The sequence below is a fragment of the Schizophyllum commune genome (genome assembly GCF_000143185.2).
Source record: "Schizophyllum commune H4-8 unplaced genomic scaffold SCHCOscaffold_1, whole genome shotgun sequence".
Taxonomy (NCBI): Eukaryota; Fungi; Basidiomycota; class Agaricomycetes; order Agaricales; family Schizophyllaceae; genus Schizophyllum; species Schizophyllum commune.
The window spans coordinates 3,833,327-3,860,658 of NW_026089538.1; the positions used below are offsets into that span (position 1 = coordinate 3,833,327).

The 27,332-nt window shown below is 55.8% G+C and overlaps 11 protein-coding genes and 1 non-coding gene across 12 annotated transcripts; 8 read left to right on the forward strand and 4 right to left on the reverse strand.

The window, feature by feature from the left end:
- Positions 1–65: 65 nt before the first annotated feature.
- SCHCODRAFT_02608386 (FabD/lysophospholipase-like protein) lies at positions 66–1,610 on the forward strand. The gene is made up of 5 exons (XM_003035602.2): positions 66–213; positions 264–381; positions 433–571; positions 619–831; positions 880–1,610. Exons 1-5 carry the CDS (start codon positions 205–207, stop codon positions 1,526–1,528), a joined length of 1,128 nt encoding a protein of 375 aa, XP_003035648.1. The 5' UTR covers positions 66–204; the 3' UTR covers positions 1,529–1,610.
- Positions 1,611–1,803: 193 nt separating this feature from the next.
- On the forward strand, positions 1,804–5,216 carry SCHCODRAFT_02485337 (uncharacterized protein; the record flags this gene model as incomplete). The annotated part of the gene is made up of 8 exons (XM_050342841.1): positions 1,804–1,920; positions 1,977–2,000; positions 2,058–2,162; positions 2,215–2,361; positions 2,413–3,613; positions 3,669–4,258; positions 4,310–4,381; positions 4,437–5,216. 8 exons carry the CDS (start codon positions 1,804–1,806, stop codon positions 5,214–5,216), a joined length of 3,036 nt encoding a protein of 1,011 aa, XP_050203153.1.
- A 771-nt stretch (positions 5,217–5,987) lies between these two features.
- Positions 5,988–6,564, reverse strand: SCHCODRAFT_02662118 (uncharacterized protein; the record flags this gene model as incomplete). Its single annotated transcript, XM_003034774.2, has 3 exons — positions 5,988–6,236; positions 6,288–6,469; positions 6,543–6,564. 3 exons carry the CDS (start codon positions 6,562–6,564, stop codon positions 5,988–5,990), a joined length of 453 nt encoding a protein of 150 aa, XP_003034820.1.
- Positions 6,565–7,487: 923 nt separating this feature from the next.
- Positions 7,488–8,500, forward strand: SCHCODRAFT_02485727 (FabD/lysophospholipase-like protein; the record flags this gene model as incomplete). Its single annotated transcript, XM_003035601.2, has 3 exons — positions 7,488–7,576; positions 7,623–7,835; positions 7,885–8,500. 3 exons carry the CDS (start codon positions 7,488–7,490, stop codon positions 8,498–8,500), a joined length of 918 nt encoding a protein of 305 aa, XP_003035647.1.
- A 313-nt stretch (positions 8,501–8,813) lies between these two features.
- On the forward strand, positions 8,814–13,712 carry SCHCODRAFT_02526951 (uncharacterized protein). Its single transcript, XM_003035600.3, has 8 exons — positions 8,814–8,958; positions 9,015–9,047; positions 9,100–9,417; positions 9,464–10,664; positions 10,719–11,323; positions 12,241–12,303; positions 12,354–12,514; positions 12,571–13,712. The coding sequence occupies exons 1-8, from the start codon at positions 8,842–8,844 to the stop codon at positions 13,646–13,648; spliced, it is 3,576 nt and encodes a 1,191-aa protein (XP_003035646.1). The 5' UTR covers positions 8,814–8,841; the 3' UTR covers positions 13,649–13,712.
- A 93-nt stretch (positions 13,713–13,805) lies between these two features.
- SCHCODRAFT_02608400 (uncharacterized protein) lies at positions 13,806–15,134 on the reverse strand. The gene is made up of 7 exons (XM_050344317.1): positions 14,901–15,134; positions 14,745–14,852; positions 14,651–14,693; positions 14,570–14,590; positions 14,485–14,516; positions 14,281–14,424; positions 13,806–14,149 (listed from the first exon to the last, which is right to left on the reverse strand). The coding sequence occupies exons 1-7, from the start codon at positions 15,116–15,118 to the stop codon at positions 13,996–13,998; spliced, it is 720 nt and encodes a 239-aa protein (XP_050203154.1). The 5' UTR covers positions 15,119–15,134; the 3' UTR covers positions 13,806–13,995.
- Positions 15,135–15,138: 4 nt separating this feature from the next.
- SCHCODRAFT_02608404 (acetolactate synthase) lies at positions 15,139–17,916 on the reverse strand. The gene is made up of 4 exons (XM_003034772.2): positions 17,615–17,916; positions 15,951–17,563; positions 15,667–15,872; positions 15,139–15,610 (listed from the first exon to the last, which is right to left on the reverse strand). The coding sequence occupies exons 1-4, from the start codon at positions 17,791–17,793 to the stop codon at positions 15,542–15,544; spliced, it is 2,067 nt and encodes a 688-aa protein (XP_003034818.1). The 5' UTR covers positions 17,794–17,916; the 3' UTR covers positions 15,139–15,541.
- An 820-nt stretch (positions 17,917–18,736) lies between these two features.
- Positions 18,737–21,585, forward strand: SCHCODRAFT_02608408 (uncharacterized protein). The gene is made up of 8 exons (XM_050344318.1): positions 18,737–18,884; positions 18,941–19,636; positions 19,685–19,807; positions 19,857–20,196; positions 20,248–21,096; positions 21,148–21,241; positions 21,294–21,380; positions 21,454–21,585. The coding sequence occupies exons 1-8, from the start codon at positions 18,879–18,881 to the stop codon at positions 21,485–21,487; spliced, it is 2,229 nt and encodes a 742-aa protein (XP_050203155.1). The 5' UTR covers positions 18,737–18,878; the 3' UTR covers positions 21,488–21,585.
- Positions 21,586–21,685: 100 nt separating this feature from the next.
- SCHCODRAFT_02608409 (uncharacterized protein) lies at positions 21,686–22,660 on the forward strand. The gene is made up of 7 exons (XM_003035599.2): positions 21,686–21,842; positions 21,927–21,998; positions 22,053–22,079; positions 22,134–22,177; positions 22,234–22,313; positions 22,369–22,498; positions 22,550–22,660. Exons 1-7 carry the CDS (start codon positions 21,771–21,773, stop codon positions 22,590–22,592), a joined length of 468 nt encoding a protein of 155 aa, XP_003035645.1. The 5' UTR covers positions 21,686–21,770; the 3' UTR covers positions 22,593–22,660.
- A 37-nt stretch (positions 22,661–22,697) lies between these two features.
- On the forward strand, positions 22,698–22,769 carry SCHCODRAFT_t4. Its single transcript has one exon. It is a non-coding gene; the product is annotated as a tRNA-Glu (tRNA).
- Positions 22,770–23,040: 271 nt separating this feature from the next.
- SCHCODRAFT_02484235 (uncharacterized protein) lies at positions 23,041–24,397 on the reverse strand (the record flags this gene model as incomplete). Its single annotated transcript, XM_003034771.2, has 3 exons — positions 23,041–23,210; positions 23,264–24,101; positions 24,152–24,397. 3 exons carry the CDS (start codon positions 24,395–24,397, stop codon positions 23,041–23,043), a joined length of 1,254 nt encoding a protein of 417 aa, XP_003034817.1.
- A 794-nt stretch (positions 24,398–25,191) lies between these two features.
- Positions 25,192–26,081, forward strand: SCHCODRAFT_02608416 (acyl-CoA N-acyltransferase). The gene is made up of 5 exons (XM_003035598.2): positions 25,192–25,279; positions 25,336–25,360; positions 25,412–25,502; positions 25,555–25,848; positions 25,898–26,081. The coding sequence occupies exons 1-5, from the start codon at positions 25,227–25,229 to the stop codon at positions 25,987–25,989; spliced, it is 555 nt and encodes a 184-aa protein (XP_003035644.1). The 5' UTR covers positions 25,192–25,226; the 3' UTR covers positions 25,990–26,081.
- The last annotated feature ends 1,251 nt before the right edge of the window (positions 26,082–27,332 follow it).

A 27,332-nucleotide genomic window follows, 5' to 3' on the forward strand; every position in this document is an offset into this window, starting at 1 on the left:
CCGGCCCTCCGGCCCGCTGTCACGTCATTGATTTTGGGGTCGAAACGGCGAAGTTCAACTCCTTGCTTCGAGCACCCATCTCAGCTCCGGCAACACCTGGACTAGGTGCATTGTGTGCTGAGATACAGCTCTGATCCTCGTCTCCTCTCTGATCCTTGCTTGTTTCATGGATATCGCCTTGTATCTGTAACGATAATTACTTGCATGGCCGCGGTACGGGTTCAAGGCGTGTTCTTCCAGGCGGATTTTGACATGGGCTACAGCGCGCTGTATCCCAGACTTCGTCCTTTGGCTCAAACTCCAAACCATCCCGAAGTTCTGTACCGCAAGATGTGGTATATGCCTCGCCATCAGAAATTGGTCTACGATTATTGACCTTCGGTTAGTTCTATTCGGTGCTCGCATGAGTCGAACCTTGACCCTCGCCCTCAGATGACGGTGGAATCCGCGGCCTATCTATGTTGCTCCTACTTCGCATAATACTGCACAGGGTTCAACGATTGTCTTGCCTACCAGCACTCCCTCTACCATGCGACTATTTCGATTTCATCGCAGGAAGTGGCACGGGAGGGTACGTCCTCGTGATTCGTCGGGGATGAGATGCTGACCGTGATACAGTCTCATAGCTATACTACTCGGGCGTCTCCAGCTCTCCGTCGACCACGCTATCGAATGCTACTTGCGCGTTGTCAATCACGTCTTCGTGCAATACAAACAAGATGGCAGTCTCAAGACTACGGCGCTGGAGAAGGTGCTGAAGGAGATAGTTAATCGCTTTGGCACCGGAGACGGTATGCTGCTGTACGACTCGCAGCCATCTCCGTGTAAAACGTACGTTTTGCGACATCTCTGCTGTTGAGGTATACTTATCAGCGACAGCTTCGTCTGCGCGAGAGAACACAACGGCGAAACCATGTCTGTTCGGAAACTACGATCCTACACTCGCCATAGGGATACGGAGTCACAATGCACGGTCGTGGAAGCCATTCGCGCGACGATGGCGCATTCCATGTTCTTCAAGCCTGTGTCGATCCCCCGGGGCAATACCAATGTCTCGTTCGTGGACGCGGGAAACGACCATTACAACCCCGTTTTCGATCTCTTCGAGGAAGTATCATTGCTATATCCCTCTCGTCACATCGCATACTACCTCAGTATCGGCTCTGGGACAGCGGCAACAGTGGGCGACAATCCCTCTCGCTGGTTCGCCAATCGATCTCGCCTGCCGCCGCCCCTCCTCAACAAACTTCGACATCTGGCAGATCGCTGCGAGGACATAGCCTCTGCCTTCGAGAGAGAGCATGGGAACCTGGAGGGAAAGTATTTTCGTCTATCGCCCTCACTGTCTGTCTACGACGGCAAGATTCGGTGGGAGGAGGAAGAGGCACTGGACGAGATTGTGACACCGTACATTGCGGCCATCCAAAACCAGATCCAGATATTGGAACTCTTGATGATTGATGAGAGGGAGTCGATAACTGCTCGTAGCTTTCGCACTTACGAAAGTCAGCTTCGGAGGTGGCCGTAATAGGGATAGGTTTTGGTAATGTCGCATCGAATATGCAGAGTATCGGTCGATGTCCTCGAATGGAGTCTGACAGTGCAACGCCTGTCGAGCGCTCCCAAACGCATGCACAAAGCTTACGCGCGTCTGGCAGCTGATTGCAGAGAGTCAGAGAGACCACTGACCCGCACGGACGGCATCTTGTGATCCGATTGCAACTTTCCCAGCATCAGCATTCCGCATGAGGTTGGGGCGTGTCGCAAGAATGCGAATTCCTCCTTGTCTGCTACTTCCTCGACATGTCCTCTGCCGAGACATATAGACGCTCTATGTCCGAAAAGATTGTGCGGGTTCTTACAGCACCCTTCACCACTACTCGCTTTGTACGCGATCAGTGGGGGAATGATATTGAGAATGTTAGTTTGTGTCGTCTCCAGTTCGCCATGGCTGGAACTGATTCCTTTGACCTCAGGGACCAGATACAGAGAATCGGAATGTGAGTTATCCAGGCCAGAGGCCTGTTCAGCTGCTCATGACAAGGACTTTCGATTAGACGCCACGATATACAAGCGAGCGCCAATCCCGCGACACCCCAACGGATGGTTCGACAAGCGCGAGGAGCAGCATTTCGATAGACGCTGCGGATCCCGTGCCACAGGTACGTCGCAGTTGGCCAGTCGCTCATGTCACGCATGTAAAGCGCATCGCAGGCTTATTGGGATGTCAAAGACCGCGACTTTCGAAACAAATCGGCAGAGGAGGAGCAAGCGTGGCAAGGTTGCACGAACGTGGTCGGAAAATATGATACAACGGACTGTCAGGTTCAGTGCGAGCAGATAGATACGCTCCTTGTCTTCGTGCGTGTCCCGTTGACCGATTTTCTTCGGGTCTTATTTGTCTAACTATAGGCTGGTCTCTTCTCTGGTGTCGCGACCGCGTTCATCATGGAGGGCTATAAGTGGATGATAGAAGAACCCGAAGATGTGTCTGCGGAATACCTTAGGCAGATTCTCGCTCTGCTATCCAACACAGCCGTTCCATCCATCACTCGCTCCGGCGGACGACCCCCCATTCCAGACGACATCGTCGACTTCATCAATGGCCTATGGTTCAGCAGCCTGACGCTGAGTTTGTCATCTGCCCTCATCGGCATCGTATCCAAACAATGGCTTCGCGAATATCTACGCGACGCCGGACGTTCTCACCAGACCAACCTCGCTGTCCGTCAAGTCAAGTTTCAAGGTTTGACGCGGTGGTGCGTGCATGCCGTGATTACGTCCATACCGTTGCTCCTTCAGGTCGCACTCTTCTTATTCCTTGCTGGTGTCGTCTACCTGCTCTGGCATATACAGCAAAGGATTGCCCTCGTCATTACCATCCTCGGCGCGCTCATCATCCTCTTCTTCATCATCACCACTGTTATGCCCGCATTGCAATTCGTAGCTTGTCATGTAGGGTGGCTGCGTCTACACACAAGCAGTCAGGTGCCGTTCAAGTCCGCGCAGGCTTGGCTTTTCCTGCGCATCGTTTTGTTTCTCTTCAACTCTGCGGCCTGGGTCTTCCATATCTTGACAAACGGTATCAAGCACGACCGTATCTTCGTACCACCCTTTCCGACACATGCTGCATGGCCGCAGTTTGACCTCGATTGGACTCAACGTCGAGACGAGAGCGCCCGATGGAGCAAAGAACCAACGTCTGTTGCACTGTGCCTCGGCTTCATTGAGCTCAACTTCGAGCATCCATCTCTGCGCAAATGGATCTGGGGTTGCCTATGGAGTATGCGAGACAATGTGATTGATGCAAAGTATGTGCTTCAATGCATCAGACGCATTCCGGAGGTCAAGTCCAACTTCCCCGCACCCAAATCAGACTCCTTGGCGAGCGCGGTCCTTGCCTTATCCCATCCAAATACGGTAACGAAAACCACCTTTGAGTTGGTACTGCATGCGATATTGGAATCGGATGAAGGCACATCGGGCACGAGCGTCGAGCATCTTATCCGGATATTCAACGACATCATGCACCGGGGTGTCGAGGTCCCCGATGCCGTCTACACCACTTTGCGTATCACGCTCTCCAAGATATCGGGAGCATCTTCCTCACTTGGTACGCTACGATGATCTCCTTGCAGTCATATTCCTCATGCCTATTGCTACTGCAGATACACGCTCTCAACTGTTCTATGTAGTACAGAACACGTTGAGGAGAAGTCAACACACCGAAATCCTATGTGCACCGTTTACAAAACTGATCACCACCATTATCATGCACCTCAGTCAAGGCGAGATCCAGGAAAACCATACGTACGTCGGCCGCGAGCTCAGCTTGGACGTTGCTGCCGACGTCTCGGAATGGCTCGAGCGGTACCCGGAACCGATCTCCAACTGGGCAGCCTATAAGACGCGTGTTATATGGTCCGCCCAGACAGCTTCTCTTCTTGCTCGTCGACTTGCCTCGTATAAGCCGCTGGAGGCCGCGAACATCCCGAAGTGGCACCCTCGCTTCCCCACTATATGCGCACTCGTCCAGCTCGTCTTCGCCAAAGCCAGCCTGATTCCGACCGAGACGTGGCCTTCGTGGACGTCGTCAGAAAAGGACGATATGGAGAACCTCCAACAGGTGAAAGCCGCCCTCGACGCGGCGCGCGAAGAGGCTATCACTACAGATAACGAGGCGCCCTTGGGGGCTCCTTACCCCGCGGCGCGGCCCATGCCTTGGATGGTGGGCGTATCAAGGAACGGAAGGAGCTCGGTGAGCACTCCCGTCGCTTCTCTGGCCCTCATTACTGATTTTATGGAAAAGAACACGGCCAGGCCGCAGCAAGATGGGGTACATTTTGACCAGGACCACGAGCCGAACGAGTCTAGCGCAATGGTGAGCTGTCCGCAATCTGTGTAGTGATTGCAATACCTATATGCGTCCATCATAGGATGCATCCATGCATGCCTCAGGATTGGACAGTCTCAACCAAGGCGCGCGTGATGCGGGCCAGGTATCATCTACCCACTCCCGGATAACTGCGGTCGAGCAGGACTCCAAACAGCCTGCGAACAACGGCGACGCAGACCAGACGGTTGCCGACCACCTTCCCTCTCGAACGGCAGCCAGACAGGACTCGCAGCAGACGGCCGTTAGTCAGGATTCTGATCAGACCATGTTCAGCTACGCTTCCCGTCGGACGTCGCCGAGTCCCGACTTGACTCGCGGGTCAACCAGTCAGGACACCATTCGAAAGTCATTCGGTACCACGCGAAGTCTGTCGCTGTCGCCGGAGGGCACGATTCTCGAGCAGGACGAACCGCCGTCGGCTAGTACTGTGAAGGACTTCTCGCAGGAGCTGGACGACATGCCGTCCCGGCTTGAGGGCGACATCAGGCGACGACCTTCACGAGAGACCGACACTCTTCGGCCGCAAGGGCAAGCCTCGTCGCCATCGCCTTCGAATCAATCTGCGTCACCGCCAGCGAAAGCCATCCCGCCCTCTCGAGCCAACGGCAATATGCCGTCGCGGGGCGGTCGCACCCGTCCCGAAGAGAACATGGACTCATCACCTTTGGTGGGCGCTCCGCCGACGCCCTCAGAGACCAGCACCGCCCCGCAAGGAAGCGAAGGCCGGTCTCTTCCCTCGCGAGGGACCGACGTCCCTCAAGGAGGGCTGGGAGGCGACGTTCTACCTCGAAATGATTCGAAGCCTCGCTGGCGCATATGAGCCTTCGCCCCCACCACAAAGCGGCAAGCGGAGCTAGACTATGATACAGATAATCCGGATAGTGGAAGAAGAGTTGGTGTTGGAGGCGGCGGTCATTCATGTCGCAACGTGGAGGGATCGCCAGGGAAGTGCCACATAGAAATAAGCCTGTAGACGTCCTGTTGTACTTTTACTCATTATTGTGTTATCGTCTTGCGCGCTTTTGTTTTAGATGGTCGCTCAACTGGGATCAAAAGGTCCATTAGCAGATAGCATACAGAAGCAAGCGTACAGAATTATAAGGAAACCCTAGAGAATAGTCATGAAGACCGTGCGCCACACATTATTGGATGCTAGCGCCCGTCATGCTCACCCATAGCGATTGCAGAGAACTGAGGTCGCTCACTGTCGAGGTAGACGAAGCTACTGCGGCGCGCTCGCGCTCTCCCCCGCCGGCTGTGTATGGCGCTTCTTCGTCTTGACCCCCTTCGGCCGGGCATGAGGGCGCTTGGCGGGCTAGCCGAATTGCGGGGAGCCTGGACGCTTGACGCTACTGAGGCGTCGCTGGGTGAGGTACCTATGGCTGTAAGCTCAATTGTACAGAGGCAGAAACTGTCGACGAGGGAGAAGAAGACGGCGAAGCAGGTATATGACGGAGGGTAGGGAAAGGTGCCAAAGAGGCGACGAACGTAAGACAGGCAAACAAAGACTTGGGAAGAACAAACAAGCGTCCACTCACTGGGAAGTCCTTTCGTCTATCGTACCCTCTAGGTTCGGCAGCGGTGCTTGCCCCTACTCGGCGCGTATGGCGTCAACTTCACGCTCGGCGGTATCGTATTCGCACAAAGTGGGCGCAGCAATATGCTGGCGGAGCGTAGTGCATCTAGGGGGTGAAAACAGGATGTAAGATCTCAGGATGTAGAGCTTGGCAGGAGCGTCTGGATATATTGAGCTCCATGGGTTCGGCCTGCGTGCAGGCTGGACTCGATGAATGATGGAGGGATGTACGGACAGTCGGACCTGGTCTCTGTCTTCGTCAACCTGGAGTGAAGGTAAGCACGTATGGGAGCATGAGACGAAGGCAGCACGCACCTCCCGCAAGCAGGTTAAGAAGCGATCGCGCTCGCTCTCCGACCTGCCCGTCGTCAGCTTCGAGTAAAGAGCTGTGTCGCTATACCACGCACCTATTCCCCCGTTCCTTCCCTCCAGATCCTGATTATCTTCGACGTCTGCACCAACGACGCATGCGCGCTCAGGATACGCGTCGTGTGTATCTACAACGTCAGAGCATGGCGCCTGCGCATGTTTTCAGCCTTTCGCCTCTCTCCGCCTTACGCAATCACGCACCTGAACCCTGTTGTTGTTCCATGACGGACGGAGCTGAGGAGGATTGATGATCGGGGCGGCAGGCGTCACGGCTACACCTACTTACGACCACGACATAAACGACATACGCGTCAATCCCTCTACCTCCTCTACCCCCCCCCTCGTCTCCAGAATGTCCTAGGAACCCTCATCCCCTCCATACGAAGCTCCCCACCGGCCTTATGTAGAGGTTTACCTTTGGCCATTCCAGGCAGCGCACGCGCGACTTTCCGCGATGATGAGAAGGTTGTCGAGTGTATTTGTTAACCGTCTCGTTCCTGTATAGCTACTTGTCTGGTGTAGTCTGCCTTGCATCTCGGCGTACATTGGCGTCTTCTGCTCAAGATTGAAACTATGTAGAACAGTAAAGACGATTGGGACAGGCCGCACCAGCTGAGTATCTGTGAATTATTGTCCGTTTTTGGCGACAAAGAGCTCGGAACTCGGGCCGATTTCCCCTCTGCGTCACGAGGCGACTGATTTGGGGCCATGTTCAACTGCTTGTTCTGAACGCTCATCTCGGCCTCAGGAACGCCCCCTCCAGGCGTTTGGCACGCTGGGTATCGCTGCACGCCCTTTTACTCTGTCTGATCTGCTATCTGTACATGAGCTCTACTGTAAACTGTGGACTGTAAGGACTAATCCTTGTATGGCCGTGGTATGTGTTATGAAGCTGTTCCAGGCGTTCGTTCATCGTCCACGACAGCGTGCTCTATCTCAAGACTCGTCTTTCGGATCGGACTCTAGCAAAACCCAAGCTCTTACGCCTCAGCGCGTGTATATATCGCTCTCTGGCCCCGGACCTGGCGTTCGAGTGCTAACTTTCGGTTGAGTATTAAGCTTGCGCGTTGGACCACCGACTGAATCTTTCGGCTAGACGATGGTGGCACTCGCGGTCTCTCGATGCTACTGCTACTGCGCAAGATTATGCACAGAATTCAATTCGCATCCTGTCTGTCTGCTTTGCCTCCACCATGCGAGTATTTCGACATAATTGCCGGTAGTGGGACTGGAGGGTATGTGATCACACAATTATGCTACACGCAGCTCACAAGCCGACAGTTTGATAGCGCTTCTGCTTGGCCGGCTTCGCTTATCGATAGAGCATGCCATCGAATGCTATACGAGGGTCGTTAGCCACGTATTTACGCAGATCAAGACAGACGGGAGCCTCAGGACAACACCCTTGGAGAAAGTGCTTAAAGAGATCTCTCGTCGCTTCGGTAATGGGGAGAACACACCTGTGTTCGAGACGCTGCCTGCGCAGTGCAAGACGTGAGTGACGATTGCCTCTCGCATTGTCACTGAATTAATGGGCCATTAGGTTTGTATGTATAAGGGAGGACAATGGTTCCGGCAACGTCGTATCCCGTAGGATACGCTCCTACGCTCATCCGACGGAACCCGCTACGCAATTCACGCTCGTTGAGGCTATACGAGCTACTATGGGTCATCCAGCTCTCTTTAAGCCTCTGTCGTCCACCAAAGGCAGGACCTTCCTGGATGCTGGTGACGACCACTACAACCCTGCGTTCGATATCATGCAGGAACTTGAGGCCATCTATCCTACGCGACACCTCGCATACTACCTCAGCATCGGCGCAGGAACGACGCAGACAGTCGGGGAAAACCCGCAGCGCAGGTTTGTCAATCAACCTAGGCTACCCTCATCGATCCTTCGGACTATTCGCACCTTGGCGGAACGCTGCGATGCTATCGCGTCCGCTTTTCAGCGCGAGCATAGGGATCTCGAGGGGAAGTACTTCCGTATGACGCCGTCTCACGTCCCCTCCGATGGAAAGATTCGATGGGAGGAAGCCGAAGCGCTAGAAGAATTGGTGGGTCCTTACTTCGTCGATGTCCAAGATCAGGTTCGGCTTCTGGTCGTCGCCATGATGCACCAGACAGACATGATAAAGTCGCGCGGCCTTACCAGCTAGGATAATCTACGTTCGATGGACTAGTACCAATATATGTATCCAACTTGGATAGTTCTGGGTCAACAGCGACGTGGCTAACACCCCTGACGCGTCGTTGGAGTTCGCCCGCTTTTGCGCTGAGGATCAGCGCGGACTCGGGTGCTTGTAGTCGTGTTGACGGTAATATGTTGCTCGTACTGGGGTTATCGCGCGCATGTACACTTGAACCCAGCGCGCAGGTATGAACGTCTCGTCTCCCTCCAGTATCACGTAATGATATGTTTGTCAAACTTCCCATGCATCGTGTGTCGCGCGCGCTCTACACAAGCCGCCTACCCTTTCTCCTCTTCCGTCCTGACGCTATGGCCTCATCGCCTCCGACAGCATCGCTGAGCAACAAGCTCATACGAATCCTCCAATCCCCCTTTAGCAATCGCCTCAGACCCGGACGGCGCACAACTACCGATGACTTGGAATCTGTACGCCAGCGCTATGCACTGCGCCCACAAGGGCTTGTCTGATTATTGATGTACAGGGTGACGGAGAGAGCGCGAATATCGAACGAGGGGTGCGTTCTACACTTTTGCTTGGGCGCTACTCTCTGACTGGGGTCTTCACAGCATAATGTGGCGATAGGCGACGATAATGTGGGATTCCTTACCATGCATGCCAAGGACGGTGTCCTCATACCCTCACAGGGAGACTCAACTGCACCCCGAGCAAGGACAGGCTTGTCAAGAGACCCAGCTACCCCTGCCGCGGACGTGCGTTTGGGGACTGTTTCCTCACAGGAACCCTGGCGCGTCGGTGATCGCAAGTTCCGAAATATGCCAGTAGACGAGGACGAAGCCTGGACTTGCATGGCGACGCTGGTCTACAAGGACGACTCGACGACATGCCAGATATATCGCGAGGAGATAGACACCCTTATGGTCTTTGTGCGTCCCGTCCTCGACACATGTATGCATGCTCAACGACTTATAGGCTGGTCTCTTCTCGGGCGTCGTCACTGCGTTTATTATCGAGTCGTATAAGTGGCTCTTGGAAGAGCCAGAGGATCTCTCCGCGGAGTACCTGAGGCAAATCCTTGCTCTCCTCGCGAACACAACGGTACCGACCATTGTTCAGGCGAGTGGGCGGCCAACCCTGCCGGACAACATTGTGTCGATCATCAACGGCTTCTGGTTCACCAGCTTGACGCTAAGTCTCTCCTCCGCCCTCATCGGCATCGTGTCAAAGCAATGGCTTCGCGAATACTTGCGTGACCCTGGGCTCTCTAACCAGACCAACCTTGGGGTTCGTCAGGTTAAACACGAAGGTCTGTCCAAGTGGTATGTCAATGCCGTCATCACCTCGATTCCCCTTCTGCTGCAAATCGCGTTGTTTGTCTTCCTCGCCGGCGTCAACTATCTCCTTTGGCATCTGCAATCAAAAGTGGCCGGCGCGATAAGCGCCTTCAGCCTGATCATCTTGGTTTTCTTCATTACTACCACGGTTCTTCCTGCGGTGCAGTACATCCTGGCATGGTTCGGACGCTTGCAGCTGCACAAGACGAGCCAAGTCCCTTTCAAATCTGCGCAGTCTTTGCTATTCCTGCAGATGACCGTCCTCATCATGAACTGCGGGGCATGGGCGTATCAGACCTTCATCACTTTGAAGGGCTTTCAGCCTGATTGGACTTTTGTGGCACCCTTTCAGTCGTACGCTACTTGGTCGCAATTGGACCTTGACTGGACTCGTCGTCGTGACGAGGCTGCGCGATGGAACGACGAGCCAACGTCCGTTGGCCTGTGTGTAGGATTTGTGGAGCTGAACTTCGAGCATCGGCTCCTGCGTGATTGGATTTGGTGCTGCCTCTGGACTTTGAAGGATTATGCTGTCAACACCAAATATGTTCTCCAGTGCGTCAGGCGTATCCCGACGATTAAGTCCAATTTCCCTTCGCCAGACCAAGATCCCCTTGCTGCCGAGGTTTTCCCTCTCTTGAACTCGAGCGTCGTCTCGCAAGGCACCTCGGAGTTGGTGCTCCATATGTTGCTGGACTCGACCAGTGCAGCATATGTCGAGCATATCATTCGCATATACAATAGCTTGGGACACCTCGGATTGGAGGACATCCCTATCCTGCTCTACGACAAGTTGCGTAACACCTTGCAAGCCATGCCTGGAGAGGCCACCAACGCAGGTGAGCCTCATCAGTCTCCGAACCCGATGAGCATGTACTGAATCGGCCTTTCAGAAACTCGCTTGCAGCTATTCTATGTCGCGCAGGATATATTGCGACGGAGTCGCCACACAGAGCGCCTTTATGGTCCCTTCCTCAAGCTCATCACGGCTATCATCGTCCATCTGAGCGAAGGCGAAGTCCGGAATGTAACGCCTGCGCTGTACTCTTCCCGTGATCTCAGCTTGGATTTCAGCGTCGACATCTTGGAATGGCTGGAGCGGTACCCCAATGCCGGCGAGAATTGGGGAGAATATAAGTCGCGTGTCATTTGGTCAGCGCAGGCCGCCGTCTTGCTCGCGCGCCGAATTGCGTCTTTCAAACCGCTCGTTGATCCTGACAACATACCGACATATCATGCTCGCTTCCCATGCGTCTATGCTCTGGTGCAACGCGTATATACAGAGCTGCGCTCTATACCTGCCGAGACTCAGTCGACATGGGAGCCAGATAAGCCGACCACGGAGATAGAATTCGTTCAGGTTAAGTTGGCTCTGGACGTTGCCCGTGAGGAAGCGGACGCCCAATCATCTCAAGCAGCTGCTACAGTAAGCTTGAGACCGACCGCGACAGTGGTAGAGAGGGCAGCAACTCCTACGAACGAGAGTAGGATGTCACCGGTGTGTAGGACGTACTCCCCCCCACCAAAAAAACTCGCCGGTCCAACCTTGCGAGTTTGACTTGCTGTTAACCGTACGCGGCGTGTTCCCGCTCGTCAAGTTATGCCTGTGTATACTACCCCTTATCATCTACGTTACCCTAACTGGCCAATGATAATACCTGCTGGGATCATAGAAAAAATGTGACTTGAATCAGGTGACCTACCGGCGAGCTTTTCCAAGTTGATTTCTTGTGTCGAGGAGGAGCCTTCGCATCTCAAATGCAATGTATAAGGAAGATGGTATAGTATAGATCACGCCTGCATTGCTTTCATCTTCTCATTGAGTATCATGCCTCAATGAAAGCGTGTTAGTTGAGCACCTCCACCCGTCCTCTCAGTGGTTCTTACCCGCAGTTTACTGGGCTGCTGCTTGCACACATATGTATACGGGGCCTGTATGTGCCTACATGTGTAGACATTGCAATTCAGTGCTTCCCCGAAGCGGAGGAAATTGGGTGGGAATGCTTATCAGGCTCGCTTGAAGCAGCCTTCATTCTTTTCGGAAATTTATACCATTAGAGGGAAGACAGTTCCTCGTCCGCAGGAACAGTTGTTCAATAGCAGGATATGCCTGGTATTTTATGTCGGGCTTGGCATCGGTCAGTCTGTTGATCCTCGAGCGGCAGGGCGTCGGCAACACCCGAAGTTCAACCGTGAGAAATCATGTCAGCGTGCGTTGTCACGTGCACCGGAGCTCTCGCTGTCCACTACGCTGAATTACTTAGAAGGTAGTCTATACACATACCATATTACTCTGATCTCAGCCCTCACTATACGGGAGAAAACAAGGAACTTCTGGTCGACTCCGGACCGGCGAGTTTTTTTGGTGGGGGGGAGTACTCTCCAAAGGAATCGATCCTGAGGTGTATATGGCAGGATCATACCAGGCAGCGCGGCGTACACTGGAACGAGGAGCTCCTTCGAGATGATGTTACTGCAGTAAGCCCCTACTCTGCAAGCCATGTCGACCTACTAAAAGTACCTTTCAGGACTTTTCCGTTGAGGCCACACCCTCAGAACCCTCTCCGATCGACGGAACCAGAACGTTTCGACAACCTTCAATCAGCCAAGACCCCGAACCATTGACCCGCGGTAGCGCCGTACCAAGTACAGCTGGGCGAAGCTCTGACGATGCGCCGCCCGCCATGAGGTTCGTGTCGAGTGGTCAGCAATAATCTCGTTGCAATGACTTACCAAGGGTTCTAGACATACTATAGCGAGTCGCGACCACGCTCAGACGACAGCGAGACAGGACTCAGGCAGCCTGACGGCTGTCAGCTACGACTCTGGTCAGAGCAAGGCGAGCCAGAATGACGCACAGGCCGGAGCGTTCGCAAACCAGGAGTCCTTTTCAACGATGTCTTACCCTTCCCGAAGCGTCTCAAAATCCCCGGAGGGCATAGTCGTCGACCGGGATGCGCTGCCGTTAGCTGGTAGCGCGAAGGATACGCATTCGCGAGAACGCGAGTCTTCAGCGCCGTCGGGAACGAAGATCGCTTCGCCTTTGCGAGCGAGCAGTTCGGCACCTAGAATTGAAGGAGGTACTTGGCCTCCGCGTGTGAACGACCCGGTCATTCTTCCCGAGTCCTCGCAAGAAGCGGAGCCTCTGCAGCACGAGAGTGATGCCATGATTTCGGAGATCAACGAAACTCTACCATGGAAAGTCAACTTCGCCGACTTGGAGGGGAGTACTGCTTCTTCTCTTGGAAGACGTACCTCGCATGCACGGAACGGCTGCATCGAGCCTTCACTGGAAAGCGACGGACCTCCATCCCCCGTTGACCAAGCAGGGATGTCGACCGATCCGCGTCCGCCTGCGAGTGATACGACATCCCGAGTGAGAACCAATCCCCGAGACGTAGTGGTCGGCCAGCTGCTCGACGCGAGAGTTACCTCTCGTCTAGACGAAGGCAGGGATAGAGGCAATACGTCGATCCGGAAGGGTCACTGTGCGCCTTCAGTTACGGAAGACGACCCGACGCTACTCTCCAAGGAGACGTCGATCTCTCACCGAGACGGCACACTGCCTGCGAACAGGAGGACTTCACAATCGAGAACCAGCGTATGCCTCCCATCACCCGACACCACATCCCCGAGCTCCTTCTCCCGAGAGGAGCCCACACCGCCATCCCCAAAGCGCGCTATCCCGTCCCCGCAAGGCAGCGACTCCCCGCTCGAGCGAGTGAGCACCCCCCAGCCTGGCGCAGGAAATGACCTTCCGCCAAGCCAACAGAGCAATCTTCCGCCTGCCTGGACTGGCTCAAAACCACGCTGGCGGCTATGAGCGGACACTATTCGACAGTAGAGTCGAAGTGTTGGAAAGTAGGAACGGCTTGGCGGCAAAGGGCCGGTCCTTAAATGGATGATGCCGGTGAAGCAAAAGCTTAGATGCGAAGAAGCTTGTAGACGCCTGTTGTACTATTATTGTTGTTTTATCGTCTTGCGGATTCTCGACTCGTACGGTCGCTCGACTGGATCGAAAAGCCTATCAGCGAATGACATACAAGAGCAGGTGTACAGAGATACAAGGGAATCGACGGCAATATGCGGACTGTCACGCAGCGCATGCCCGTTGCGTACCCATAGTGGCTTGCAAACGGATGATGCTGCTCGATGTCGAAGAAGACGAAGCTACTGCGGCGCGCTCGCGCTCTCCCCTGCCGGCTGCGTATGGTGCTTCTTCGTCTTGCTCCCCTTTGGCCGGCCGCGAGGGCGCTTGGCGGGCTGGCCCGGTTGCGGGGAGCCCGGGCGCTTGACACCGCTAAGGCGTCGTTGTGTGAGGTATCTGGGATGGTTGTGAGTCGATAATATGGTAAAATGGGTTTGTGCTGAGAGAGGAAAAAGGGTGGGGTAGAAGTAGGGATGCGTCCAGAGCAGTTCTGATGGGTCTCAACGAAAGCAGATGCAGGCACTCACTGCGACGTCTTCTCGTCTATCGTATTCTGCAGGGTTGGTAGTGGTGCTTGCCCCAGCTCGGCGCGTATGGCGTCCACTTCGCGCTTTGCGTTGGCGTACTCGCCTTCGGTGAGTGCGGCTATTTGCTGGCGTAGGGTAGTACATCTGAGAGGGGACGACCAGGGGTGAGTGATCTGGATGAAGGAAGGGGGGAGGCAAGCGTACTCGGCGTCCATGTTGAGTTCCATGAGTTCGGCCTGCCAGAAGGTCAGACTCGATAGATGGTGAAGGGATGCAGGGGAAAGCGGACCTTGTCTCGGTCTTCGTTGACCTAAAGTGACGGCGGCGGCGATAAGCATGGAGGGGAGTATGGGACGGAGGTGACACGCACCTCCCGCAAGCAGTTCAGCAAGCGATTGCGCTCGCTCTCGAGCCTGCCTTTGATCAGATTTCAAGGTCGTAGCAAAAGCAACTGCACTACGCACTTGTTCTTCTGCTCCTTCAGATCCTGAATCATCTTCGACTTCTGTTCCAGCGATGCATGCGCGCTCAGAATATGCGCCGTATGCATCTGCAACGTCAATGCATGGCGTCTATAACTATTCAGCCCCCCTCCATCCCCCATTCTTGAGTACACGCACTTCAGCTCTGCCGTCTTCGCCAGCTGCACCAGATCCCTCGCCCACTCGCTCGAGTTTGCCGGTATAGGGTGCTGCGACGTGCTCGCTTGCAACTGATGTGGCTGAGCGGGGGGTTGCATTTGAGGGGGCTGGGCCTGTTGAGCCTGCTGGGACGACTCGGCATGCTGTTCCTGGTTAGGAGGCTTGTACTGAATGTACTGTGGCTGTTGGGACGCCATGGTGGACGGAGCTGAGGGAGTTACAGGATTGATGATCGGGTGGGGAGGCGCGCTCAGACTCTAATCGTTGATGTGCGCCCGGTTCGAATCTGGCTCCCCCAGACTCAGCAGGCTACTGATAACAGTTCACTATGCACCATAGCATTGCCATGTACATCTTCGGGGACCGCTATGCCAAGAAAACATCATAAGCAGGTCGTAAGTAGGTTTCCGCCGCAGCGAAGTAAGTAAGTGGTTTTCCGCTACCGCGCGGTGGCTAAGCAGCGTACGTAGTAGGGCACACATCGAACAGCGAACGTTAAGGTTGATAATACACATGTTGTCCCTCGGCCGAATGAGTATGAGTATGATATACAGTGGGAATACTAGATGCTCCATGACTATTAGAATAGGTAAGTAGATAGGCGCTACTCATCAGAACAATCATGTAGCTTTTGATTTTCTCAGCGTCGGGTGCAGGAGCTGCTCGTGCAGCGCCTTCCCTGCGGGGACCTGGGTGAGAGGTGAGTATACACGTCTTAAGCCGCATGAGAGGGATGTTGGCGTACCATGGGGAAGACGTGCTCGTTCTTCTCGACCACGCACTCCATCAACACGGGCTTGTCGCCGTCGAACTCCAGGAACTCCTTCATCTTCGCAGGCAGCTCGGCGTTGTTGGTGCAGCGAATCGCGTGAACACCCATCGCCTCCGCAAGCAGACAGAAGTCAGGGTTCGTCATGCGTGTGTGCGAGTAGCGGTTCTCGTAGAAGAGGTCTGCGGTGAGACGTCAGCAAAAGAGCGGTGGACGCGCAGCGGAGTAGAGGTGACTAGGACGCTAGAAGAGATACGCACCCTGCCATTGCAACACCATACCCTGGAACTCGTTGTTGAGCACGAGAACCTTGACGCCGATGCCAAACTGCGACGCGGTGGCGAGCTCCATCGCCGTCATGCTGAACGACGCGTCGCCGTCGATATCAATAACCGTCTTCTCCGGCGCCGCGACCTTCGCGCCAATCGACGCGGGCAAGCCGAAGCCCATCGTGCCCAGCCCGCCGGAAGTGACCATCTGCTGCGGGTTCGTCCACCTGAAGTGCTGCGCTGCCCACATCTGGTGCTGGCCCACACCTGTGCTGATCACGACGTCGCTCTTCTTGTGCGCCACCTGGCGGTCAAGCTCCTCGATCACCTCCTGCGGCTTCATGTGCCCAACTTCGCTGTCGCCCTTGACGTAGGTGAATGGGTACTCGGACTTCCAGGAGGCAATCTGCGCATGCCACTCCGGACGTGACTTCTTCTCGATCATGGGCACCATCGCGCCAAGGTTGGTGATGACATCCCCGACAACAGGAATGTTGGCCTCGACGACTTTGTTGATATTCTTGGGCTGGACCTCGAAGTGTATAATCCCACCGCGACCTTGAATAGAGGCGGCCTTCGCAGCAGGGGCGAAAGTATCGACCTTGCCAGTGACACGGTCGTCAAAGCGCGCCCCAAGCGCGATGATGACGTCCGCGGACTGCATAGCGAGGTTGGCATACGCAGATCCGTGCATACCAAGCATGTGCAGACTCCGCTCGTTGGTCTCGTCAAAAGCGCCGAGTCCGAGGAGAGTCGTCGTCACTGGTATATCGCCGAGTTCGGAGAGCTGCGCGAGGAGCTTGGGACCCAGCGGCGATGAGAGAACACCGTTACCGGCGTAGACCACGGGCCTCTGCGCCTGGTTGATGAGAGCAGCAGCCTGACGGATCATCTCCGTGTCAGTTGGTGGGTCCAAGACGGCCAGAGGGTTTGACGGAAGTTCGAGGTTCGAGCCGGGAGTTGTCGCCTTGAATGGCAGAGGCGTGCGCAGGATGGCCGCCGTGACATCCTTCGGAAGGTCCACTAGCACGGGACCCGGCCGCCCTGACGTCGCGATCTTGAATGCCTCGTTTATCCGCCGAGGGAGCTCCGCGACATCCTTGACCATGACGTTCCACTTTGTGCAGCTGCGCGAGATGCCCACAATGTCCGCCTCCTGGAAGGCGTCCGAGCCGATGGCCGAGGTGGCGACCTGACCGGTGAAGACGACAAGCGGAATACCATCGCTGAGTGCGTCCTGCATCGGCGTGACCACGTTGGTCGCGCCAGGCCCCGAAGTGACGAGCACGACACCAGGCTTCCCCGAGACACGCGCGTAGCCCTCCGCCATGTGACCGGCGCCCTGCTCGTGGCGGGGAAGGACGAAGTCGAAGTGGGGGGAATTGTAGATGGCATCGAAGACGGGAAGGATGGCGCCGCCTGGATAGCCGAAGACATGCTTGACTCCGTGTCTCCGCATCATTTCGTGAAAAATCTGGCCGCCAGAAAGGCCAGTGAAGGTGCGATCGAGGGGGGAATTGGGGGTGGGGCCGGGGCCGGAGGTGGGCAGGTCGATGTTTTTGGTGGGAGGGACCTGCTGGAATGCGGGGGCAGGCGCGGGGCGGCTGGGGTATGGTGAGTAGGTGCTTGCGAGCGACGGAGATGAATGTACGCACACCGCTGCAGTAGCGTTCTTCGCTGACGAGCGCGATATATTCCGCGCATGCTCGCGCACGCGCAACTTGGCATCCACGACCGAGCCAGACGCCGCCGCGGTCGAGCGACATCTTGAGAAGGAAAGGGAGGCGTTTGCAGACGGCGCTGCGCGTATTCTTGCTGCTGGTCTGGTCAGCATTTTGGCCGGCGAAAAGGAATGGTCGCTGTGAACGTCGCCGTCGTGGAAGAGGAACGAGTCAAGGACAAGTGCAGCGGTGACTTAAGTAAGGGGCGCACGCACTCCATTTTCCTGACTCCAGTCGATCGGCCGAGCCGATCAGACATCATCGGACTTGGCGGCCGCCGGGGAAGCAGCGAAGTTGAACTTCACTGTTGGACGAGGGCGTGAATATTTTCCTGCCTGGCGAGAGACAACATGCGCTGGACATGGAAGTGGGAAGCAAGGGAAGCAGACATCATACACCAGGAATTACCTGGTTATATATGGGAGCCCTAGAGGCTAATTGACTGAAGGGGATAACACGCGCAAGCAGACGCAAACAAATGTCCAGCGCATCACCTGCTTGTCACCTGCTATAGAGTCTCAACGAATCAGGAGGCCGGCAAATGGCAGGCCGCCAGGAAATGACTCGCTTCAAAGTCGAAGATGCTGCCGGAGGGCCACTTTCCCCGCACCCCGCACTTCTTGAATTGAAGGCTTAGTGAACCGTTCCCGAGTGAGGCTAGACCCGGCCAATGCTCTTTCATGAAAAGCATTATGTCGAACGTCGAACGTTGAGCATCGAGGGTTAACCATGCACTCTAGTCTTTACACATCCTCCGGGCCCATCTAGAATTGCCGCTGAAGTCGCTACCAGATGAACAGGGGAGATAGCTCCGAAAGGCAGGTTTTGACAACCGTTACCGGATAGCAAGTCGTATGAACTATGTAACCCTCATTCCGAAGTGTGCAATATGCACTGAATTCACTGCGCACTGTTTGAGTAGGCAAAGAGAATGTAGCCAAAGCTAGGTATCGCTGTCGAGCGGTACCCATGCACCGCTGTAGAAGTCGAACCGCCGCACGTGGCCGTGACATCACGATCACCGAGCGCGCCTCCTTCCCGCTCGATTCCCGTCAGACTTGTTCCGTGTTCTCATCGTCTTCACGCTCTCGCTCGTGGTTCGGAGATACTCTAGACCGTCATCCCGCTTTCTGCGTCCAGAAGAGGCGACTACATACTGAGCAGGGCGCGCCAGTGTCGCTGCCGGACGTTAGGCGCAATGGAGGTGCGTTGTGTCCGATTCCCATCGTCATACCGTTCCTTAAACAGAACGATGCGCAGGGTGCACAAAATCTAGCATCAGGATCCCGCCTACGAGGGGGAGGATACAACATCACGCTCGGCTCCATCACCAGCAGTCTCCTCTCCGTCCCCTCCCGCATGCTCGCCCGTATGCGGCGCGCCGACGAGATCCTCCATAAGGAAGCCATGGCGAAGCGCGCGGCAGCGGCGGCGGCGGAAGCAGCAGCGAAGAGGGCCTCCACGGCGGGGGGCGGGCCGCCCGGGCTGCGCTGGTGGGGGTTCTTTACATCGGGATACATGCTTGGGATCATCATCGTCGCCGTGCTGGTGCACCGGATTCAGAATGTCGTCGTGCCGTCGCGCGTGCAACCCGTGTACCGACGAAGGAACCAGGGGATTGTGCAGCGAGTGTACAATTCCTTCCTCCCGATCGACTTGGACAAGGCCACGACCCGCTTCGCCCTTCACTCCGTCTCGCTCTACCTCATCCTGCGAATGCTCGTCATCTGGGGGGTCGTCGTTCTGCAGACCTCGCAACTCTACCCTGAGGAGCCGCATACGGCTTGGATTCAGAGACTGGGCGAATATGTGGTACACCTGCCTATGGGTCGCATCTGCTGGGATACCTTCGTCGCCATTTGTGCCGTCACTTGTGCCCAGGCATTCACGAGGGGGCTTGATGGGCTGGGTAATACTCTTTTGACATCTCATGGACCCTCTTCACCGATCAACTTGGTATGTGACGCCTTACATGTACGCAACGAGAGACTGACTACTTTGCAGGTTAGCTATGCCTTCATGCTGCATATATATTCGTCGCCATTAGCGCACACATTCCATCCTTCCGGGTTACCCAGCCGGCCTGATAAGCATGTCTGCATCGCTTTGACGCTCCCCGTAATCCAAGTACGTCCTTACAATTGCAAGGAGGAACATTTTCTGATCGACTTCTCAGATTGCCATGCAACACATCATATCCATCCGCAAGCGCTGGGCGACACATCGGTTCTGGCCCTCCGCCATCCGCTCCCTGCTCTCCCTGGCGCACTTTTGGCTCACCATCATTTCCTATACGCGATACATCGAATACGTGCCCTATCTCCCGCAGATCGTCGCCCAGTCGAACAGGAACGTACCTGGCCACGCCGGCTTCCCCCAGGTCCAGCTCATGCCAAACGTGTTCGAGAGCTTCATGATCTTCACGACGGTCTTGACGATCGCGCTCAACACCGTGACGCAGCTTCTGCTGACCGGGAGAGTGGACAAGCCGCTTTTGGGGCTGGGTCTATCGACAGGTGAGGCTGACATCTTTCTCATTGATCTTCCGAGCTGACAACGTATAGCAGGCGATGGGAGGTCCATCTACATCCCCTACGACGAGGATTTCACCTTCTTCCTTAGCCGCGTCGGCACCGCTAGCCTCGAAGCCACCGGCCTCCGCGGTTGGGGCAACGAGGTCGGCGCCGTCAATGCGCTAGCCACCCCGCCCCGACACCAAGGCCTCATCCAACTCTCCGGCTCCGGCGTCATCCGTGTCGTTCCCGGCACATCGAAGACGGGCAAACCCCTCAAGGGCCTGCACAACGAGGTGCAGGACGTCGATCTGGGCGCGACGCCGCAGAGCGGGTTCTTCACCAACTTGGCGTCGTTGCCGTTGGTGGACTGGGGCTGGATGTGGGCGCTGTGGGGGTTCGGGAAGGCGGTGGTGGGAGCGGGGAGGGGGTTACTTGCCTTTGTGTGGGCGGCGATGAAGGGGGATACGAGGGTGCTGTCATGGAAGAGACCGGTGCTCCGTGGACCTGATATACCGGCCGTGAGGAGACCGGAGGAAGAGGAGGGGGCGGAGGATCAGGAGGACGAGCTCTATCGGCGATTTTTGGTGGGCGATAGCCTCAGCGATGCCGACGATGACGAGCCCGCGCAGTGGGAGAGTGACGAGGCGGGCGACGAGGATACGACGGACGGCAGTGATGGGGAAGAGTCGGAGCCGGACGCTGAAGCTCTCGCGCTGTTCATGGACCTGCAACGTTCGCGGGCGCGGAGTAGGACGCCCACGCCCGAGGCATCGTCGTCGTCCGCCGCGCCGTTGTTTATGGCGCATATGGTGCGAGAGGGGAGCTCGCCGTTGACGAGGAGGCAGTACCTCGCCTTAACAACAGGAAAGGCTGGAGGTGGCGAGGTCGAGCAGGCGAGGGGTAAGTCGAGCTACTCGCGAGCAGGGTATGGAAGACTGACCTGGATGACAGCACGCTCGTCCATGTCGACAGACGACGACGAGGTGAGGCGCATGTGCGTAATCTGTACGTGCGAGTTGAGGGAGATCATCTGCTGGCCTTGTCGGTGCGTTCTGCTCGCCCTGTCTCTTTGTGCATTCCGCTCATCCTAAGCCTAGCTGCCTCTCGATGTGCAACTCCTGCCGCGAGAGTTTGGCGGCGCAGTCCGGCTCGTCAAAACACAGATGCCCGTGCTGCCGACGAAAGTGAGTATGCTCCTTATGACTCGGACGATTTTTTGGATGGGGTAAGGGGCAGAATACTGACATCGCTGTACAGGGTCGAAGGCTACTCGAAGATCTTCATTCCTTGAGGTTGAGGGAGATGGCTGTGTACTATGTATTGTCGGATGGAATTGCTGTATCAGAGCTTGTGTACTTATATAGCGTTGCAATGTTGTTGTCTTCCTCAGTGGTCAAGTTTGCGCCCTACAGAAATCGACTTGAGGCTCGTGGGAAGATATGTCCAAACAATGGTCCCATACGTAAATGCAGATATTCTTGCCTTTTCCGGAGGCGCTCCTTGTTCTCAACCATCATTGTTTGACTGACCTTTTCTTATTCCTGCCCTTGCTTTCCTGGTCCTCTTGTACAATCATGGAGTCCGTCGTACTGGAAACTAGTCTCGGTGATGTTCAGCTGGAACTTTACTGGGACCATGCTCCGAAGGTGACGCGCGTTTGCGAAGCCCTCATACGATTTTGAGGCGTCGATAATGGACCGGGCGACTAACATTGGTTCTTATCCTGGCAGACCTGTAAAAACTTTGCAGAGCTGGCCAGGAGAGGGTACTACAACGGTGTCATCTTCCACCGAATCATTGCAGTAAGTTTGCGTGGCCTGTGACCAGATTGACGATGGACTAAACGCCTTGCGCAGGACTTCATGATACAGACGGGTGACCCGGTATGTTGTCGGCCCTACAGGGACCCGTCAATATGATGCTGACTACATCTGAAGACCGGAACTGGTCGTGGCGGCACGAGCATTTACGGCCAAAAATTGTTTGTTCGCATTTGCTAACCTATTGAATCGTCATGCTCACGCGTCCACCACTTAGCGAGGATGAAATACACCCCGACCTACGCTTTACCGGCGCAGGGATCCTGGCAATGGCCAACTCTGGGCCGAACACCAACGGTACGAAGCTCATCGCAGAACTCAGGATCGTCGAGTTGACTCTGCATCCCCTCAGGCTCGCAATTCTTCATCACTCTGGCTCCGACGCCATACCTTGACAAGAAGCACACCATCTTTGGGCGAGTGAGCTCGGGTATGCGAGTCGTGCAGCGCTTGGGAGCTGTCGCGGTCGATGCGCAAGACAAGTGAAGCACATTAACGAGTGCGGTGACATTGTACTAACGCCATTTTTGCAGGCCTAGGGAGGATGTGAAGATACACAAAGGTCGCGTAGTGTAGTATAGCGCAACGACAAATGCATTGGTCCCGAACGATGTGCAAGCTTGGGAGCCCGCATAGTCCCAGACCAGTGATGTTAGTGCTTCACTGTCACTCCTTTGCAAGTCGGATATGGTGTAACGGCTAACATTGCCGCCTCTCACGCGGCAGCTCGGGGTTCGATTCCCCGTATCCGAATGCATTTTTATTTGCCTCTCCATTCTTTTGATGTTCAGCGCATTCCAGAGCAGAATCCTATCATTATATCAGTGAATGTCGAAGAGGTATCATCAACCTTCAGTTCTGTCAAAGAAACGTGCAAAGCCAGCTAAATTATGACACTAATGTACAGTGGTAAGTACATCTCAAAGTAACGGCAGCACAGAAGAAGCCCTAGATGCGAGTTGCGCGGCAATTTGCCAGTTCATCGCGGTATATTAGATACGTAAACACAGAACAAGGAAACATTCTATGGCGTAGCCTCCTGTAGGGCCTCTGTATCCAGGAGAATTTGCGCGCGCTGAAGCGCCGAGTCCTCGAGGTCGTCATCCCACCATCCGACCCCCGTGCCGAAGCGTATATCCGAGTTCAGCTTGTGCTCTTGCACAATTTGCACTGGCGCGATGGAGTAAAAGTTCACTGTGAAACGGCGTCAACGAAGATATCCAGACAACAAGGCAAAGAAAACGCACAGATCTTCTCGTTGATCAAGATCTTATATGCCTGATCGAGCGCGCGCGAGTACGCGAAGGACGGCGAGCGTAGTAGAGAGACCAGGCGCCGCGCGCCTCGCCGGGACACAATGTAACCATGATTGCACAGCGGATCGTCCGAGCGCCTCAACCGCGGATAACCCGGTACTGGTTTGTGCTTCGTCTCCGTCGAATCACAGTACCCCGGAAGCAGCACATCCCAATCTGCCGGTAGCCCCTGCATCGCGTGCCTCAGCGTGCGCTCAAAATCGAACTCGATATCCACGTCGTCTTCGAGGATGAGCAGCGTGTCGTCCGGCGCGCCGGACGCGGCGGCGAAGGTGCGCAGGAGGGAGTAGTGCGCGTGGTAGCATGCGGCGACGGCACCGTTTATGAAGTCGTGGAAGGGGATGCCCGAGTCCTGGATCCACCAGCGCGTGCGCTCGAGGGTGTCCATAATCTGCGGGACGTCGGGGCGCGTGTTGGGGGTGGGGATGGGTGGGAGGGGAGGCTGGGGCGCGCGAGGGTCGTTGGGTGGTAAAACCCAGAGGTCGGCGCCTGCAGGCTCGGAAACGTCGGGGTATGCTTCGAGGGGGCCATCGAAAGGGTAGTGTGGTAGGTCTTGTGGGGCGGGCTCGTCAGGTCCCCGCCGTCCTGCGTCAGAGGTAGGTTGGAGGAGGACGCCTTCGCGCTCGCGCTGAACGCGCACGTGCTCTACAATACGCGTTATCTCGTCGGCGGTTGAAAGCGTGCCGTCGAAGAAGCCAAAGTCAGCGTCGAGCGCGTTCGCAAGTAGCGACATGCGCGCTCGACGATCTGTTCTATGTGGCAGTGAGATCTATCCTGCCATGAGTACTGTTATCACTCTAAAGAGCACAGGTTACGCACCACCATAATTTGCGTGAGGCCCAGCGTCCGCGAGTGGGGCAGGTGATCGAGTGGTCTGACATTGGCCAGCCGGTCGCGGAACGATGGTCTCGCGTCCCCTATTGGACCCTGCGCAGGTCTGTCGCTGCCAGCAGACTGCTCCGTGTCTGAGAACGTCCCGAAATCCGCGGGGAACAGGAAGAAAGACAGTGACACGAAGATCGAGAGCGTCAGGCAAGCGACGAGCAGATCGCGACTCCTAGTCATGGTGGGGGATGGCGCCGGTCAGTGGGGACGGTGGTCAGTGTGGAGGGGAAGAAGAAGGATAAGCACGATCTTCCATTCCGCTCGTCGAGCATGCAGGAGCCCCTATGGGCCTTGTTGATAAAACCATTTTTCTTCGTGCACCTTCCCCGCGGAAGCAGATGAACTTCCGCCCCGCCTGCGCGCGCCCTGCACAATTTTGACGGGCGTCGTGCATGAGCGCCACTGGCGGGTGTACCTGATGAAGGCACGCTCGGAGTCCGCCTCCTCCTGGGCCCAGGCGCTTGCAATCATCGCTGCTATCCAGCGTATAGGACATCGGAGAACAATGAGACCGGTTCTTATGTTCGGGCATAAATTGACATCGGCCGAGCGTGTGGACTTGGTTCTGGCTGGATACTGCTGCGTCAATTCAGCTGCGAAATAGCTAGGTAGCGCATCAAAATCGAGCAAGGGCAGGATCATCGTCAATGGCGGCCAGAATCAGTATATGTGCAGAACGGCCGCGATACAGTATGCGATCCTCTTGCCTTGCAGCATATGAAGTGCAGAGCTCAGCAGCGCTTATCCTGGCGTACTTTGTTGATTCATCGCGTCTTCTCGGAACATATGGTTTGAGGAATTGTTGAGGACTAGATGATACCTGGTATCCATGCTCAGGCCTGTACTGTCTGCGAAAGCGCGCCAGACGACAATGCCATGATGGAGAAGGACAAGAGGTGAGCCGTGGGAAGGCGCACACGCGAGCAAAATCTCGTGGCGAGTGAGATCATCACACTGGCGATCACATTCACGACTTCAGCACCGACCATCTCCTCGTCGTACCTCCAAAATGAGCGCACTTAGATCATTTCGTGCCACTGACATGTTCAAGTTCAACAACATGTGTGTATCCCATCTGATTTGCTGTCTTGCAGCTTCACTAAACGCGATCACGCCAGAAATCTTGACATCTGGACCGAAACCGTGAGGGAGAACTGCGCGCCTCGAACTCCCTATCGATAACGCGACCCCCAGTACAACATCGGCTTCTACTTGAGCTATCTTTCCCGCTGGCCAGACCTATGCTGCGTCCAGGAAGCGCCGAGCGGGCGCATGATGGGTTATGGTGCGCGCCTAACTCCCTTCTCGCCCTCCCGTCTGATTCCCCACCCCACTAGTGATCGGCAAAGCAGAGGGCTCTGGGGTAGAATGGCACGGCCACGTCACCGCACTCACCGTCGCACCAGAATACCGCAGACTCGGCCTCGGGAAGAAGATGATGGACCTACTCGAGCTCGTGTCAGACGAGATCTACAAGGGCTGGTTCGTCGACCTATACGTGCGCTGCACAAACAACGTCGCCGTGGGGATGTATGAGAAGCTTGGGTATACCGTGTACCGGAGAGTCCGCGAATACTATGGGAGCTTGGGCACGGGCGTCAAACGTAATCGCGACGAGGAGGACGCGTTTGGTGCGTGGCCTACATGCTCTTGATCTGCGGGATGCTGATAGTGGTATAGATATGCGAAAACCCTTGTCACGAGACGTGGGCCGCCGATCTATACGAGCAAACGGACGCGACATTATCGTTGGCGCGCAAGACGTGTCGTAGAGCCATGGACTTATCATCACCTACATCTGTCAGTGAATCCGATCTACTTGTATCATATCCAGCCGAGGAGATCTACCACGTTTGAGGCGCAAGTTCTCTTCAGTAACGAGAGCGAAACAGGCGCATAGGTTTCGTCCTGACGCCCATGCCATCAAGCAATGATATGGCAGATCGTAAGTCGCGTCTACCCCCTCTACTTCCCGCAGGTCCTCTCCTCTTACCATCGATGCCGCAACGGACGCCTATCTCTGCCGAGCCTTGCGTTCCTTTGGTATAGCATGGTATCCAGGCCGCTGAGGCGAGACGGCACCTCTCATGTACCTGTTCCTGCACGGTGGCTGTAGGATTCGAACAGACTTGTCCTACTTTTACCAAAAGTAGAGCGGGGAAAAGGTACGCCTACTGAAATAGGCTTCAACACACATGAACTGAATCAGTCTCTGCCTGCACAGCTCACGCATGCAATGTCCGGTCCGGACATTATTGTACTCGCCCTCGGATACGCCCGACGTTTTGTCGGTCTACCTCTCCTGTATCCATTACACTCATCCTACCTTCTCGCCCGTCTGACAGTGCTAAATTGCAGCCTACTCACTCCGCGGACCGGCTTCCCGCCACCCCGGTGGCAGCTTCATTCATCATTCTGCAACACTCGCGTCGCGCCGGTCCTACACCCGACGAGTGCGTGCTCAAGTCCCCCAGAAGGCGCGCGCCTGACACCCGCCTTTCAAGTACCGCCCCGCAGTTCTTCCCGCCCGTCGCTCTCGCAATCCCTCCCGCCTCGCGCGCCATCAGCATCAATTCCGTTCTGCTCGCAGGCGATCTTTGCCGTGTTTGCTATCACTTCTGGCGAGCTTGTCAGTGAATGCAATCAATGGCGCTGCACTCGTAATCGCTTCGTATTCTATTCCCCGAGTGCCTATACCGACATAATGCCTGTCACGGCGCACGCTAAGCACGATCGCGTTCCCCCCGGAGACCGCTCGGCTCGGTGCGGGTGTTCCCGTGCTCTGTGGAAAGTACAAAGAAGGCTGCTACGCATCTTAGGCCTACCTCTCAATCAACATCATATCGTCCAGGAAGCTTCGATAATTCATTGCTCCCATGCACAATACACTGACCCCTCGCCACGAATCGCGGACGCCGCTCAGGAGCCTGAGCAAGCCGGGCAGGCTACCGATCCCAGCCTACTGCATGTAGCAGCCACCGACTGCGCGCCTTCCTGATTCTCGCGCCGGGACTTGCCAGTGCCAGACGCGATAATGCACCTGATGCGCCTTCTCTGTGTCGGTAGTGCCTTCCTGCTGCCATTAGCGCCTTCCCTCTGCCCGCCGCCGCCACTC